The sequence below is a fragment of the Onychostoma macrolepis genome, chromosome 12 (assembly GCF_012432095.1).
Source record: "Onychostoma macrolepis isolate SWU-2019 chromosome 12, ASM1243209v1, whole genome shotgun sequence".
Taxonomy (NCBI): Eukaryota; Metazoa; Chordata; class Actinopteri; order Cypriniformes; family Cyprinidae; genus Onychostoma; species Onychostoma macrolepis.
In genome coordinates, this window is record NC_081166.1 from 26,534,468 (window position 1) to 26,549,665 (window position 15,198).

At 35.3% G+C, this 15,198-nt stretch overlaps 1 protein-coding gene across 1 annotated transcript; it reads left to right on the plus strand.

The window, feature by feature from the left end:
- The first annotated feature begins 244 nt into the window (after positions 1 to 244).
- On the plus strand, positions 245 to 15,145 carry fra10ac1 (FRA10A associated CGG repeat 1). Its single transcript, XM_058792972.1, has 14 exons — positions 245 to 370; positions 1,694 to 1,773; positions 3,040 to 3,132; positions 3,234 to 3,279; positions 3,554 to 3,630; positions 3,805 to 3,888; positions 3,988 to 4,072; positions 4,341 to 4,386; positions 12,364 to 12,477; positions 13,457 to 13,499; positions 13,592 to 13,716; positions 13,935 to 13,979; positions 14,236 to 14,326; positions 14,454 to 15,145. Exons 1-14 carry the CDS (start codon positions 332 to 334, stop codon positions 14,494 to 14,496), a joined length of 1,011 nt encoding a protein of 336 aa, XP_058648955.1. The 5' UTR covers positions 245 to 331; the 3' UTR covers positions 14,497 to 15,145.
- Positions 15,146 to 15,198: the final 53 nt, after the last annotated feature.

Below are 15,198 nucleotides of genomic sequence, written 5' to 3' on the forward strand. Positions count from 1 at the left end.
ATTATGATGCGAACAATAAAGTCTGTTTGAAACAAAGAACACTGGCAACTAAAATCACACCCAAGTGCTGGCTATTTGCCACTTTTATATTTTATCTGTAACACATTCACATTAAGATCTCTTATTTTATTTGTAAAGTATGTCAATAAGAGTTCTTGCGAATGCGCTGTAACATGACATTCACTCAAACTGAGACAATAGAATTAATAACAGTCCCCAACGTAGCCAGACATTATGCAAACGAAGGGACGGGACTGCCTTTGTTTTTGCCACGTGGTGTTTTACGTCATCACTTCGCGCCCGTCTGAGACTCAGCGGCATGTAAACACAGATGAGCGCCATGGATCAAACTGCTCTAGACCTTGTTAAGGTAGTTATGAATCACAGGTTATGCAGAAGAATGTGGAGTTGAGTTGATTTAATCGTTTTCACTGTAATGCCGCGACTGCTTGTCTTGCAAAACTTGAAAGTGAACAGTATATTTGTCTCCTGTCGCACATAGATCATTCACGGCACATTATTTTTCACTGTATTAATTTGAGAACAGATTTGCTGGTACTTCAAAACGTAGATTGTATAATATAACAATAATAATTGTTGAACTTAACTTGCTACCTTGATTAAAAACATATTTCTTCATTTGAGCTATTAACCCTATAAAGCCTGACGTATGAAATAATAGATTTTAATACATAAGTGAGGATAGCAATATAAGGTAAACTGTGACATATTGTACCCACAAATTCTTCATACCAGTAAAATTGATAAACATTTGGGACCAAAAATTATTCTGAAACTTTGACCTGACCATGTTTTACTTAAGTGTTTTTCTTTAATTGTTAATGTAACCTTTTTACACCACAGACTGAGCAAAATTAAGCTTTGCTTGGTAATTGTTTGAACTAAATTGGTATTATCTAATTGTGTACTTAAATTTAACAGCTGACAGCTATTCAAACTAATTCATTACATACCTTTCTATCAAAGTTATCTGACATTATCAAGATGAATTTGAATTTCAGTTCTTGTCATATTCTATTACCATTTTCTAAACAATAGCGAATAAACTGAAAATGTGAGAAATGTTGAAGGTGTCTGAAGAATTTTTGGTTTGACTGTATATCATTCGATAATCTAGAGGCCTTAAAATTCAATGAAATATGGCACTTTGACCTTTATAGGGTTATTGCATTATATAGTGCACTTATCTAACTATGTGTAATAATAATTATAATATTTTTTATGACATTTTAGTGTAATTTAAGTTCACCAAGAATCTTTTTAGACTTTTTATGTATTAGATGACATGTTTATTTGATGGGTCTAGTTGCTTTTGTCCAAAAGTCTGAAACTCAGTAGTCAGTGTGAGAATTGACCTTCATACGATGTGGCCTCCAGCCTTTGACGCTGGGTGTTGTATTTCCTGTGCTGTCATGGCAGCTGACTCAGTATATCACCCATAAAGATGACAAAGTACTTTCCCTCTTTGCTGTCGTCAGCTGCTCACCTTCCCTTCACTTTTTTTTGTCTTTCTGTTTATTATATCACCTGCCTGGAAACAATAGAGTTGGCATTTGTGCTTAAATACCAAAATATACAGTAACCTGCACACTGTTGATGGTGATTCTATGCATTTCCTGTTACCTGTGTCCTGTTGTTGCACTATGTTAATGCTGTGTTGTGTTCTGTTTAGGTCCATGGGGGTGGAGGGTATGACTCAGATTTCAGTGATGATGATGGTGGTGGAGGGCAGTCCAAAAATGGTGAGAATAGGTGAGAGTTTGTTTTACATCACCAACAAAAATAATGGTTTTTGGTATCATATTTTCGGGGGTAAGAAACCTTGGTAATACAATATTTTCTGGTATGTAGTCAACACAGTACCAGATGCCACATTACAGTTGTACCTAAAATGAAAAATTGTTGCCCGGGCCATTTAAGTTTGGTCGGCACTGATAGCCGTGTGGTTAGTGCGTAGACATACAGCGCAACTGCGCTCACGGCGACCTGAGTTTGATTCCCGCCTCGAGGTTCTTTGCCAATCCCGCTCGCCTCTCAGCTCTCCACTGTCCTCTCACATTAAACCCATAAATATAACTTTTAAAAAAAAGATGTAGATGAGTTTGTTTCTGCATCAGAACAGATTTGGAGAAATTCAGCATTCCATCACTTGCTTATCAATGGATCCTCTGCAGTGAATGGGTGCCGTCAGAACGAGAGTCCAAACAGCTGATGAAAACATCACAATAATCCACAAGCAATCCACATCACTCCAGTCCATGAGTTAACATGTTGTGAGGTGAAAAGCTGCATGTTTGTAAGAAACAAATCCATCATTAAAAAATGTTTAACTTCATATGAGTCCTCTATCCATTTCCAGTGTAAAAGTCATCTCGTCTGAATCGGGAGAGAAATCTGCACTGATCATGCACCATATACAAGCAAAAACATTTCTAAACAAATATGTTGATGGATTTTGCTGTGAGAGAACAACAGTTTTTGAACAGTCTGTTTATTGAGATGTAACAATATATAACAGCAATACAACTATATTGTAGTTACATCTTTTAACATGAAAGCAAGGGGAAAAAACACAAGGAAAAACAACAACAACAAAAAAAGAAGAAAACTGGAAGAAGTGTTATTATGAGTTATGGTCTCATATTTTAGCTAGAAGTGACAGTTTAAGTTAAAACAGTGTAATGGTGAATTTGTTTATTACAAACATGCAAATTTGCTTCACTAGATGTTAATTGATGGACTGGAGTGGTGTGGATTACTTGTGGATTATTGTGATGTTTTTATCAGCTGTTTGGACTCGTGTTCTGACGGCACCCATTCACTGCAGAGGATGGAATACTAAATTCATCTACGTTTAGGGTGAATAACAATCTAGGAAATGGAAGGATTTTTGAATATCTGTTAAAGAAATGAATTTTAAAGCAAAATAACAGCATTTCATTAGAAAGAATGCAATTAACATAAATTGTTTGTGCTTTAACTTTAAGTACTGGTCCACTTGCATGTATTTGGTTTTAGGGCAGCTAAAGACGAGCTGTTACAGAAGCCATTCCAGAAAGGAAAACACACCAAGGTGGCCCATACAAATGTTGCTGCCCATGAATGGGACAGGTACAGGTCACATCCATCAAAAATAGCAAAGTCCCTGCAGTCCAGTATGTGTGTGTGCTAAAATAAAATGTTGATTTTTATTTTATTTTTTTCCCTGAAAGAGAGGAAGCCAGAAATCGACGGCAACACCTGATATCAATGAATGCTGTATCCTGTCAATGGGAATTTTTCAACAACTATTGTGACAGTGGCACTTTTCGGCTTTTAAAAGGCTTTGTATTTCTTCACAGTTCATTTTGCATTCTATCATTTGAACTCTTGAGACTGAATAATCACTGAATAAGACTCATTCAAATTAAGATTAAATATATCATGAGTGTTGAAAGTGTATTTTTAGGGAATTTTGACCATTGACCTTTATTTTTCCTCATCAAAGCATTTCTTTTGAGTGGTAAAAAAATCCTTAACAGCATTTTGTAAGTTTGAACGTCACAAGAAGTTTGTCAGCGACTACGTTCTGTACTATGGAGGAAAGATCGAGGAGTTCAGACGATCCATGTGAGCAGTTTACTTTGTATTCTGTAGAAACACTGTCAATAATGTCACAATTTTTCTGATATTAAACCTTTGATGTATGAAGTTGACTAGTGCAGAAATGGCACACTTCAGCTTTATTTTCAATTTAGGTTGCTTTGGTAGATGCTGATTGGAACTGTGTGTTTCCATCCACAGGTCTAAAGACAAGACAGATCTGGATGTGGTGAGAGAGAACCACCGTTTCCTGTGGAGAGAGGAGGATGAGGAGGATATGACATGGTAATGTCTGCTTTTCTCTGTTTGGGGTTTATTTTAAACTTGAATATGGTTTGTGATCTCTGCACAGTCACCCTAAAATAAAGCTTCTGGAATGTTTAGGGAGAAAGAACTTGCGAAGAAATACTACGATAAGCTCTTCAAGGAATACTGTATTGCTGACCTCAGCAGATACAAAGAAAATAAGGTTTGTCTTTTATTTATTTAGACACAAACCATTGCATAATGTGTTTTTTGTTTTGTATTGTATTGTATTTGATCCAACACTCTTTAAATGCCTGTATAGTTTTGATCATGCTGATAATTTAGAAGCCTTACAATTTTACACATCAAATATGATGCAGTAACCTTTTCTAGGATTACTTTTCTTGTGCTAAAATACTTTTCTGGACATGTTATCTTTTAGTATCTTAAATGATTTCTGATTTACTGAATTAGAACTTTTCTGTTTCTAGTTTGGATTTCGGTGGCGCATCGAAAATGAAGTAATATCTGGAAAAGGTAATTCAAGAATATTTCTACTCTTCTGTACTTATATATATATATATATTAGTGCTGTCAAACGATTAATTGCGATTAATCACATCCAAAATAAGTTTTTGTTTACATAATATATGTGTGTGTGTTGTGTATATTTATTATGTATATATAAATACACACACATACAGCATATATTTTGAAAATATTTACATCTATTTACATGCATATATTTATATTCATATAATTTCTGTCACATATCAATATATTTAATATATAAACATAAAATATTTTTCTTAAATATGTACATGCATGTGTGAGTATTTATATATACATAATAAATATACACAGTACACACACATATATGATGTAAACATAAACGTTTATTTTGGCTGCGATTAATCGTGATTAATCATTTGACAGCACTAATATATATATATATATATATATATGTTTACACTTTAGTTTGGGGACCAGTTCTCACTATTAACTTTGACTTTTGCCTCAGTAAACTCCTAATTTCTGCTTATTAATAGTCAGTAAGGTAGTTGTTAACTTAGGTATGCGGTCAAATTAAAGGCATCTAAAATATGGTCATGCAGAAAATGTGCTTTATAAGTACTAATAAACAGCCAATATGCTAGTAATATGCATGCTAATATGCAACTAGTTAATAGTGAGAATTGGTCTTTAAACTAAAGTGTCACTAAAAACATTAATATGTTCACATACTTCAAGAATTCTGGTTGCATAACTTACAAAACAGAAGTCTAAAATTCAGAGCAATAACAAAACAATAACACCTCAGCCACTAGGTGGTGATACAGTTTTACTTTGGGTAAAGTAACACTGTCATCTGACCAAAGCAGGGATGGACTAGGACTGAAAACAGCTTTACTCGCCCATCTCAGACAGAAATAGTTGCGGAAGAGCAGTTAATTTGCATAACAACTAATCAACTTATAAGTAAACTGATCAGTTATTTAAGAATCCAGTGTTCAAATGAAAGCTCAGTGCAATTGTTTTCCCATTAAAATAGATATAGAGGCACATTTGATTACATTTTTATTTGATCTAATCAAATTTTCCCCAAAATGTATTTTGCGTAAAGCTGATGTTGAATTGTTGCCGCTGAATTTTCTTTTTATAGTTATGCAGTTGTGGATTATTACTGTTTAGCGTATAGATTGTGATATGATAGTGACCCAGTTGTAAGGTGGTGAGTTTGCTTGTGTCATAACGAAAATCAATGATTTGAATACTGTTGTCTCTGGGTCGTGGTTCACGGTTAAGCTATCTTGGTTGGTAAACAAGGGTGAAGTACGTGTAAGAATCAGTGAAATTACACAAACAAATCAATTACACTCTTCAAATCAATGAAGAGGCCCTTAAATGAGTGATGAAATGATCGTATGCTGTCACACTTGTCATGCTTTTTTCTGACTGAGTCACAGACCATCTGCCATCAGGCATCGCTCGCACCCTGAGCCATGGATTAACCTCCGCAAGCTGCTGGTGTGCAAAAAAATAATGACTGTTACGCATTTTTATATGCCTTAAAGACGACACCCCCTAAAATGCAACAATAGTTCATATACCAAAAGGTCTTGTCAGGCATATTTAGAACAATAATCATTAGATGACATTCAAAGACTCTATTTAGGGATGCAGTGCAGTCCCCAGTTAAATGAATTAATTGGCACTTTAAATTTTTAATAATCTTTGCCACTATCTTTCAAACCACTTACCCGTTTGTCAGCTAGAAGTTTTTAATCATTTAAAATATAATAAAATTTAGCATGATCACTTTTTTTTAATGTATTTTAAGAGTACAGGTCAGAATAAGTATGTTTCAGGTTTCTTTCGAATAAATAAAGGTGTTACAGTGGCATGCGAAAGTTTGGGAACCCTTTGCAGAATCTGCGAAAATGTGAATAATTTTAACAAAATGAGAGAGAGCATACAAAATGCATGTTATTTTTTATTTAGTACTGTCCTGAGTAAGATATTTTGCATAAAAGATGTTTACATTTAGTCCACAAGATAAAAAATAGTTGAAATGATTAAAATAACCCATTCAAAAGTTGGGGAATCCTTGGTTCTTAATACTGTGTGTGGTTACCTGGATGATCCACGGCTGTTTTTATGTTTTGTGATGGTTGTTCATGAGTCGCTTGTTTGTTCTGAACAGTTAAACTGAGCACTGTTCTTCAGAAAAATCCTCCAGGTCCTGCAGATTCTTCAGTTTTCCAGCATCTTTTACATATATGAACCCTTTCCAGCAGTGACTGTATGAATTTGAGATCCATCTTTTCAGACTGAGAACAATTGAGGGACTCAAACACAGCTATTAAAAAAGATTTAAACATTCACTGATGCTTCAGAAGGAAACACGATGCATTAAGAACTTTTGAACAGGATGAAGATGTCCACATTTTTCTTATTTTGTTAAAATATCATTTTTTTCCATTTAGTACTGCCCTTCGGGAAGCAACAGAAGATACTTGCATGTTTCTATCTTGCAGAAGATAAATTGAAAGATTTGAAGATAAACTGCTGGAAAGGGTTCAAATATGTAAAAGATGCTGGAAAACTGAAGAATCTGCAGGACCTGGAGGATTTTTCTGAAGAACAGTGCTCAGTTTAACTGTTCAGAACAAACAAGGGACTCATGAACAACCATCACAAAACAAATAAAACAGCCGTGGATCATCCAGGTAACCACACACAGTATTAAGAACCAAGGGTTCCCAAATAATTTCAGCTATTTTTTTTTTTTGTCTTGTGGACTAAATGTAAACATCTTTTATGCAAAATATCTTACTCAGGACAGTACTAAAAAAAAAAAATAACATGCATTTTGTATGCTCTCTCTTATTTTGTTAAAATTATTCACATTTTCAGATTCTGTAAGGGGTACCCAAACTTTCGCATGCCACTTTAGCTATTAAAATGTGTAAAAGAATAAGTGAGCATACCAAATTTTATAATATTTTAAATACTGCTATCTGTGAGTAAAAAAGTAATAATAATAAGCAGGGGTTTGAGACCATTAGAGGGCCTCAGCACAATTTCACAGGGCCCACAATATCCATTAAAATTATTTGAACAAGATATGCTTTAAAATAAGTTATAAAACAGCAAAAATATTTATTTTTTAAAGTATTTTCTATTTTAATTTGTTGCCTCAGCAACTTTTATTTAATGACCAGTGTTTCCACAGTATTGGAAAATGTAAATATATGAGGAAATTTTAAAAGTGTAATTTTAAAACCTGCAAGTGCCACTGAAATTATTGAAATTAGTATACATTTTTCTAATTATGTGAAGATCTACAATATTTTATCAGATGAGAAATTGGTATTTGCAAATAAAAAATAAATAAAATACATTTAAAAATAATAATAGCATATGTAAAAAAAAATTTTAAAAAACACGTAATCACGAACTACAGGAAAGTTCAATTTCTGAAACTTCTTATTTATTTATACGTTTTTTACATCTCCTATTTTCTGTAAGTAAAGAAAAGGTTTAAAAAACAAGCGACTTTGTCGGCAGAAGTACTAGAAATACGGGGGCCCTTGGAGTCAAAAACGTTGAGAACCACTTCAAGTCAAGTCAAGTCACCTTTATTTATATAGCGCTTTTACAATACAGATTGTGTCAAAGCACTTAACAGTATCAAATTGGAGGATAGAGTGTCAGTAATGTATAATGATAAGATTAAACACTCAATTTTCAATTTTCAGTTAAAGGCATTTCATTATTGAATTCAGAGATGTCATTGTCTAGCTCAGTTTAGTTTAAATAGTATCTGTGCAATCAAATTGGCGATAATCGCTAGAAATTAAGTGTCCCCAACTGAGCAAGCCAGAGGCAACAGCGGCAAGGAACCAAAACTCCCTCTGTGACAGAATGGAGAAAAAAAAACCTTGGGAGAAACCAGGCTCAGTCGGGGGGCCAGTTCTCCTCTGACCAGACGAAACCCGCAGTTCAAAAGTTTATATTTCTATTTTAATTTTGTTGCAATTTCTAACAATAGTAGTATTATGTAGTTAGGTATTTTATTATATTTTAGTTATTTAGTTATTTTGGTTGATATATCTGGGGATATATCTCTGGGGGTCATCTGGGTGACTTCACTACACGTATCACTATTGCTATTGTAACATATTTAATATAAACTATGAAACCTTACTTGAGCACGTGAGCACTACAACTTAATGAGGAGAGTTTATTGAAGATTTCATCTTAGCAACCATCCACAACATCCTTGCACATACCGGTATGTTTTGCATTAGTAAACACCGCTCACTTTCTCAAGCGAATATGAAAATCATGCATGTCAAAGCATGTTTGGTGACCAGCACTTTCTGTTTCTGCTGCTGAAGGACATTTTAACAGGTCCCTTTAGGAGTTTGTCATGAGGAGTTCCCATCTGCTGGTCACTTTTTCACAGTTCAGCATAATGAGGGCATCCCTGGGACTCCTAATGAGGGTTAACCCTGATGCGTTTTGTCATTTCTCCAAAGACGCTGTTTGTCAGCTTCACTGGCTTTAACAGCTTCAGTGCTGCTCACGCGAGCTTAATTGGAGAGGTTGAAGTCGCATGTACGTCATCAGAGAGATGGGGTAATTGGGCGTCTCATTAATCCGCATCTGCAACGTGAGGTTGATGCCTCAGTCACTCTCTCTGCCGCGAGATCATCTACCAGCCATGTCAAAGCTCAAGCCTTTCCCCAAGCTACAACATGACATAATCCTTCACAGCAGTCACTTTGTTTTGTTTTTTCACAGTGCAACTTGGACACATTTTATCAAAGGTCAGGAATGGCAAAAACATGCATGTCCGTTACCAAACCCACTGTTTTTCCTAACAAGCTGCTACAAAAACTATTTCTAAGAAGCCCATTTTCAGCTTTTTCCATCAAGAACATACCTGGAAGACCTGATCAAATCAGTCTCAGTCATTAAAGTTTTGTAAAAAATAAATAAATAAATAAAGCTAATTGCGACTCTTTCAGGTTTATTCAAGTCTTAAGTAAGTAAGTTTAAGTCTTACATATGCAATTTATAAACTCGTAATTGTGAGTTTGCATCTCGTAATTGTTCTTTTTAATAAAAAAATACTATAAAAAAGGTAATTTGTTTGTTTTTCTGCCATCCAATAGTTGCGAATTCTCATTTTGCAATTTTGGACGAAAGTGTGAGTTTATATCTCGCATTTGCAAGCTATAAATTTGGAATTGAGAGTTGGAATTGTGACTTTTTCCCTCACAATTTCATGGAATTAAAAAAAAGGTAATTGTGACTTTTTATCTTGCAATTCAGGGCCCGTATTCTTAAAGATTCTAAGAAACCTTTTAGAGAGCTCCTAATTTAGCTAAAACATTTCTAACTAGGAGTCTTCAAAAAGTGATTCAGGACCAATCTGAGAGCAACTCTGAGCGAGGAAATTTATCTTAGTGAGGATATGACACAGTCTTTTGAAGAGTAGGGTTTAGTATAAGCCTTCACTTTGAAATTACAGGTGTAATGTTTCCTGTTTTACCGTACTCTCTCTCTCTCTCACACACACACACACACTCACACATAGATGCATTATATATGTATATATATTCTTTATTTTTTATTTACCATGCTGTCATACTTAATGTATTTTATAGGAAATGAACAGCGACATAGTAAGGTTCTGAAAGTGCTGTAACAGACCCAGATCATCGCTGCTGCATAGTTGCATTTTTCCAGTTTCCAAATATGTTAATGTGGTTAATGTAGTGATTACGTCCATTTCTGGCGCTATGGCATTTCTGCCTGGTGTCAGAGATGTTACAAACATGATCCCTGCACGATCTAATGTGTAGTGTCTTATTAACTCACTGTCATGCATTGTGTGCAACACATTTCTTCTCCCTCTTCATGTTTCGTCTATTTTCTCCACTGCTAAAGAAACTCTTAACCCTCTTAAAAGACCAAGACCTCTTTTAAGAGTTAAGATGCTTTCTGAATTACTAGATCCTTTTTTCTTTACTAGGCTCTTTTCTTTAATTCTAAAAGGAAACACCCACATTTCTAAGAATTTTCTTAGAATTTTGTTACTAGGAGCAACTCTTAGCGCTAAGATTTTTCATGAATACGGGCCCAGATCTTTTTCTCAGAACTGTGAGTTTATATTAGGGGTCAGCAAACTTGTTCCTGGAGGGCCGGTGTCCTGCAGAGTTTAGCTCAGACCGTAATCAAACACACCTGAAGCAGCTAATCAAGGTCTTTCTTGGTATACTTGAAACTTCATGTCAGGTGTGTTGAGGCAAGTTGGAGCTAATCTCTGCAGAACACGGGCCCTCCAGGACTGGGTGTGGTGACCCCTGGTTTAAATCTTCCAATTCTGAATTTACATCTCATTTACATCAGAAATGTTCTTTTTTTTTTTTTTTTAAACTCGGCTCTGACTTTTTTTCTCAGAATTGTAAGTTTATATCTTCCAATTCTGAGTTTTTATCTCGCAGTTGAGTTTTTCTGCCATGGTATAAAAAAGGTAATTGCTACATTTTATCTTGCAATCTGAGTTTAGATCTCACTTTTTTCTGTCACAGATTTTTTTCTCTCAGAATTGCGAGTTTATTTCTCTCAATTCTGACTTTATATCTCACAGTAGTTGAGTTTATATCTCGCAATTGAGCCTTTTTTTTCCTCAGAATTGTGAGAAAATAAGTCAGGATTGTGAGATTTAAACCTAGAATTGTGAGGGGAAAAAAAGTTTGAATTGTGAAATAAAAAGTGACAATTACCGTAATTTTTTTTCCTCCGGATTGGAAATAACCTTCCATACTTTAAGCAGTTCACTTTCAGCAGAAGTGTGCTTGGACTCAGGTGATCAGGTACAGGCCAAAGCCGATCCAGACGGCACACTGTCAGAGGTGTGGGAAGCCTGGCAGAAAAACACTATGATGACGCACTTTTCCCTCGGCTCCAATCTGGAGGATCCCCTTGTAAGCCTGCTGGAGCTAATGTCAGTCCGCTGATGTCTGAGGTGAAATGTTGGCCAGGCCAAGGTCACGGGAGGAGAGTGGCTTTTGCTCTGTCTGTCTCTCGCCATTTCCTGTCACTAATAGCAGTGAAATCACATGCAGCAGTTACAGCCTGTTCTCCGTTTGGCTTCTCATTGGTTATGTTGTGCATATATTTTAATCAGGCAGAATCAGTTTAATCCAGGGCCTGGATTCTGGTTTTTTTTTTTTTTTCATAACATCAGTGTAAACTTAAGTCTATTTTGTATTCCCAAACACATTTTCAGTAACACTATAGATTAGAGAACATTATTCACTGTCGACTAGTTACTTATCACTATGCATATTACTAGCAAATTGGCTGTTTATTAGTACTTTTTCTGCATGACCATATTTTGCATCCCTTAACCCTACTCCATACATGAACTCAACTACTACAACCATTACATAACTATCAATGAGCTGTAATTAGGAGTTTATTGAGGAAAAAACTTAATTTGAATATTTTCCTCAATCTAAAGTGTTACCAATTATTCTTCTGTGTATTTTGTTGACAACATTGCTATGCAAAAACAAAATCCCTACACCTACTCCTAAACATAACCCTAATCTGATTGGTTGATTGGAATTGAATTGACAGGCGAATAGGCAGTCCTTCATTTTTGTTTGGAACATTATACGCTACTAATGAAGTATCAAGAATGTGTGTTTCAGAATACCTCCAAATGTGGTTTCATATTTCAGATTACTGGACGTGTTTGATCACATGCAATAGGATCACCTGAGATGTTAATACTTGGTGTAAATGTGGCCAAATATACATTTACTGGGACCTGAAAGCATACTCAAACTAGCCAAATTATGTCATACAAATATGCAGAACTCTGTATATGATATAAGTGTTTAAATTCTGCAGAGTGCTGGTTCTGTTTGGGCCTGATCATCATATCTGTCATGTATGTTCAATGCAACATGTATGTGCTGAATTACACAGGCCAGTTCCTCTGCGGAAACAAGCGCTGTGAGAATAAGGAGGGTCTGAAGAGCTGGGAGGTGAATTTCGCCTATGTGGAGCGGGGGGAGAAGAGGAACGCCCTGGTGAAGCTGCGTAAGTGCTGGAATCGCACCAACCACGCGTCCGTCTAAAGCAGGGGTCACCACACCCGGTCCTGGAGGGCCGGTGTCCTGCAGAGTTTAGCTCCAACTTAGCTCAACACACCTGCCTTGAAGTTTCAAGTATACCAAGCATGCCTTGATTAGCTGCTTCAGGTGTGTTTGATTAAGGTTGGAGCTAAAATCTGCAGGACACCGGCCCTCCAGGAACAAGTTTGGTGATCCCTGGTCTAAAGCTTGCATGCTGTAATCTCCTCCGCTCACAGGACACAGGAGTGGAGCTAATCGAATTAGTGCTGAATTAGGGAAGCCCATGTCTGTGTTCGTTTTTACTGCTAATAAAGCATGATTATTGTTGATGAAGAAAGAACGCTACTTTACCTCAACGTTCTGCAGTGTATTAAAATATCTTTTAAGTATAGATTACTATACTTAGTATATACTATATGTAGTATATTAAAGTAGGGCTGAGACAACATAGAAATCTGGGGTTCAAAATTAAGCTTTAACCTGGAAAAACTTTTAGGATACTGACATGTTTTAATCAAAGACACATTATGACATAAAAGGATAAGAAATATTAAAGAAGTGTTAATTCTACATTATTTAAGACACTAATTAAATTTGAACTCTGAAGCTAAATTTATACACACACATATTTGATGATTTTTTTATATACATATATATCATTAAATGTTTGGAATACTTGAGATGTTCCAGTGTTTTTGAAAGGTGTCTCTTATTAAGGCTGCATGTAAAAAATAAAATACACATATATATATATATATATATATATGTGTGTGTGTGTGTGTGTGTGTATATATGTATATATATATGTTTTTTATATGTATTTTTAAATGTGTGTATATATATATATATATATATATGTATATATGTGTGGGTTTTTTTATATGTATTTTTATATGTATATATATAATTTTTAAATATTGATCTATCGTCACATTATTTTCAAGGTCTGTGTCCAGAGTGTTCCTTCAAACTGAACTATCATCACAAGTAAGAAGATTCAACCATTACAAACACAGTTACACGTTCAGATATTCTTAGACCCGGAGACCTTGACTCTTAACCTGTGATACCTTTTCCAGGAGAAAGGAAGTAACAGTGAAGAAGAGACGGCGATCGAAAGAAAACGTGGACAAGTCACTCTCAAAGAAATCCAAATCATCTAGAAAGCACAAGTGCAAAGACAAACACAAAAAGAGGCGCAAAGGCAAGTACATTTTCATTTGCAAATCGAGCTTCCACACATTTCCAAGACGTGGAAGTTTAGGAAAACCATTTAAAAGCACTTAACTTTGATGTATTTTCGCAGTGGTGTTTTGTACTCTAGTTAAAGTCTTTGAAAGAGAACAAGCCAATTGTTAAAAAAAAAACATAAAGGATCTGAATAACAACTTTATGTTAAAAAACTTTTTTTTTTCTGTGCAGAATACTCATCTTCAAGTTCAGAGGAGTCCCAGGGTTCAGATAAAGGTATGCATATCCCCTTTTCCACCAAAAATGACTAATGGCCGTCATCTAGCACCCTCAGGCAGAGAATGTATTCAGTATGTTCAGACCTCTGAAACAACTCCAGCAACTCCTGCATTCAGTCAAGCCCATGTTATAGCAGATGTTGGATGGGTCATTTAAATCCCTGACCTATACCTTCCTCAGGCATAAATTGGCATAAAAACTGCTATAGCAGTGTGCTTAGAGATATGTGAGTCTGATGCGGTGTGTTCTCCAGATGCAGAGAGTGAAGAAGAGGAAGAGGAAGAGGGTCCTTCAGAGTCAGAGCACTGGAGGGGTCCAGCACCCACTGTGGAGGAGAAGTCACGGTGAGTCCCGTTTATGAATCATTATGATACATTTAACTACAATGTGGAGTATATTTGCACACAAATGTGAGAAATGTTTTTCTAAAACAGTGCACTGACAAACCTGATGCATCTGCTTCTCTTTCAGGGAGGAAGAGTTTGACGAGTATTTTGAAGACATGTTTCTCTGAGTCGAGGAAAGGAAGATCCAAAAGAATCTAATGCCTACTGTTTTCTTTTCATACCGGTTAGCTTTGTTTTTGAGAAATATAATTTGATTACAATTTGGTGATTAGCATTTACATTTTTTGTAATAATTTCTACTGGGTCTCATTCAAGCATAAAAATTTGCATGTGAAGAATTTTATACATGTGTTTTGTTTGTTTGTAGGCCTTAAAAAAAAAAAAAAAAATATATATATATATATATATATATATATATATATATATATATATATATAAATTATACAAAATTAATTGTGTGTATATATATAAATGTGTGTGTACATGCAACAACTGTTATAATAGTTTTATGACTGATTTGTTTTGATATTTGTCCGGCTCATTTTTTTATGAATACGGCCTGCTGTGTTTATCAGTATAAGTGTTTGTTTACTTTTAAAGCTTAGTGAGCTCAGATAATTATCATGAAGAGATGCTGTAAGTACGGCAGTCAATAACAATATTTTAGGAAACCATAGTTACTTAACAAGCTACTGAGTTTACAGTCAGACCCTATCAATAATCTGACCCATTGAATGTTGACAGACATGCTGTTGTCCCTTATGCCTTGAAATCACCAATGCATTAGGTCTTTCTATTATAAAACAGATAGTTCGGTCCTTGATTCTGATTGGTTGAGCCGTGTTCGAAGCTGTTGTAAATGACTCTAC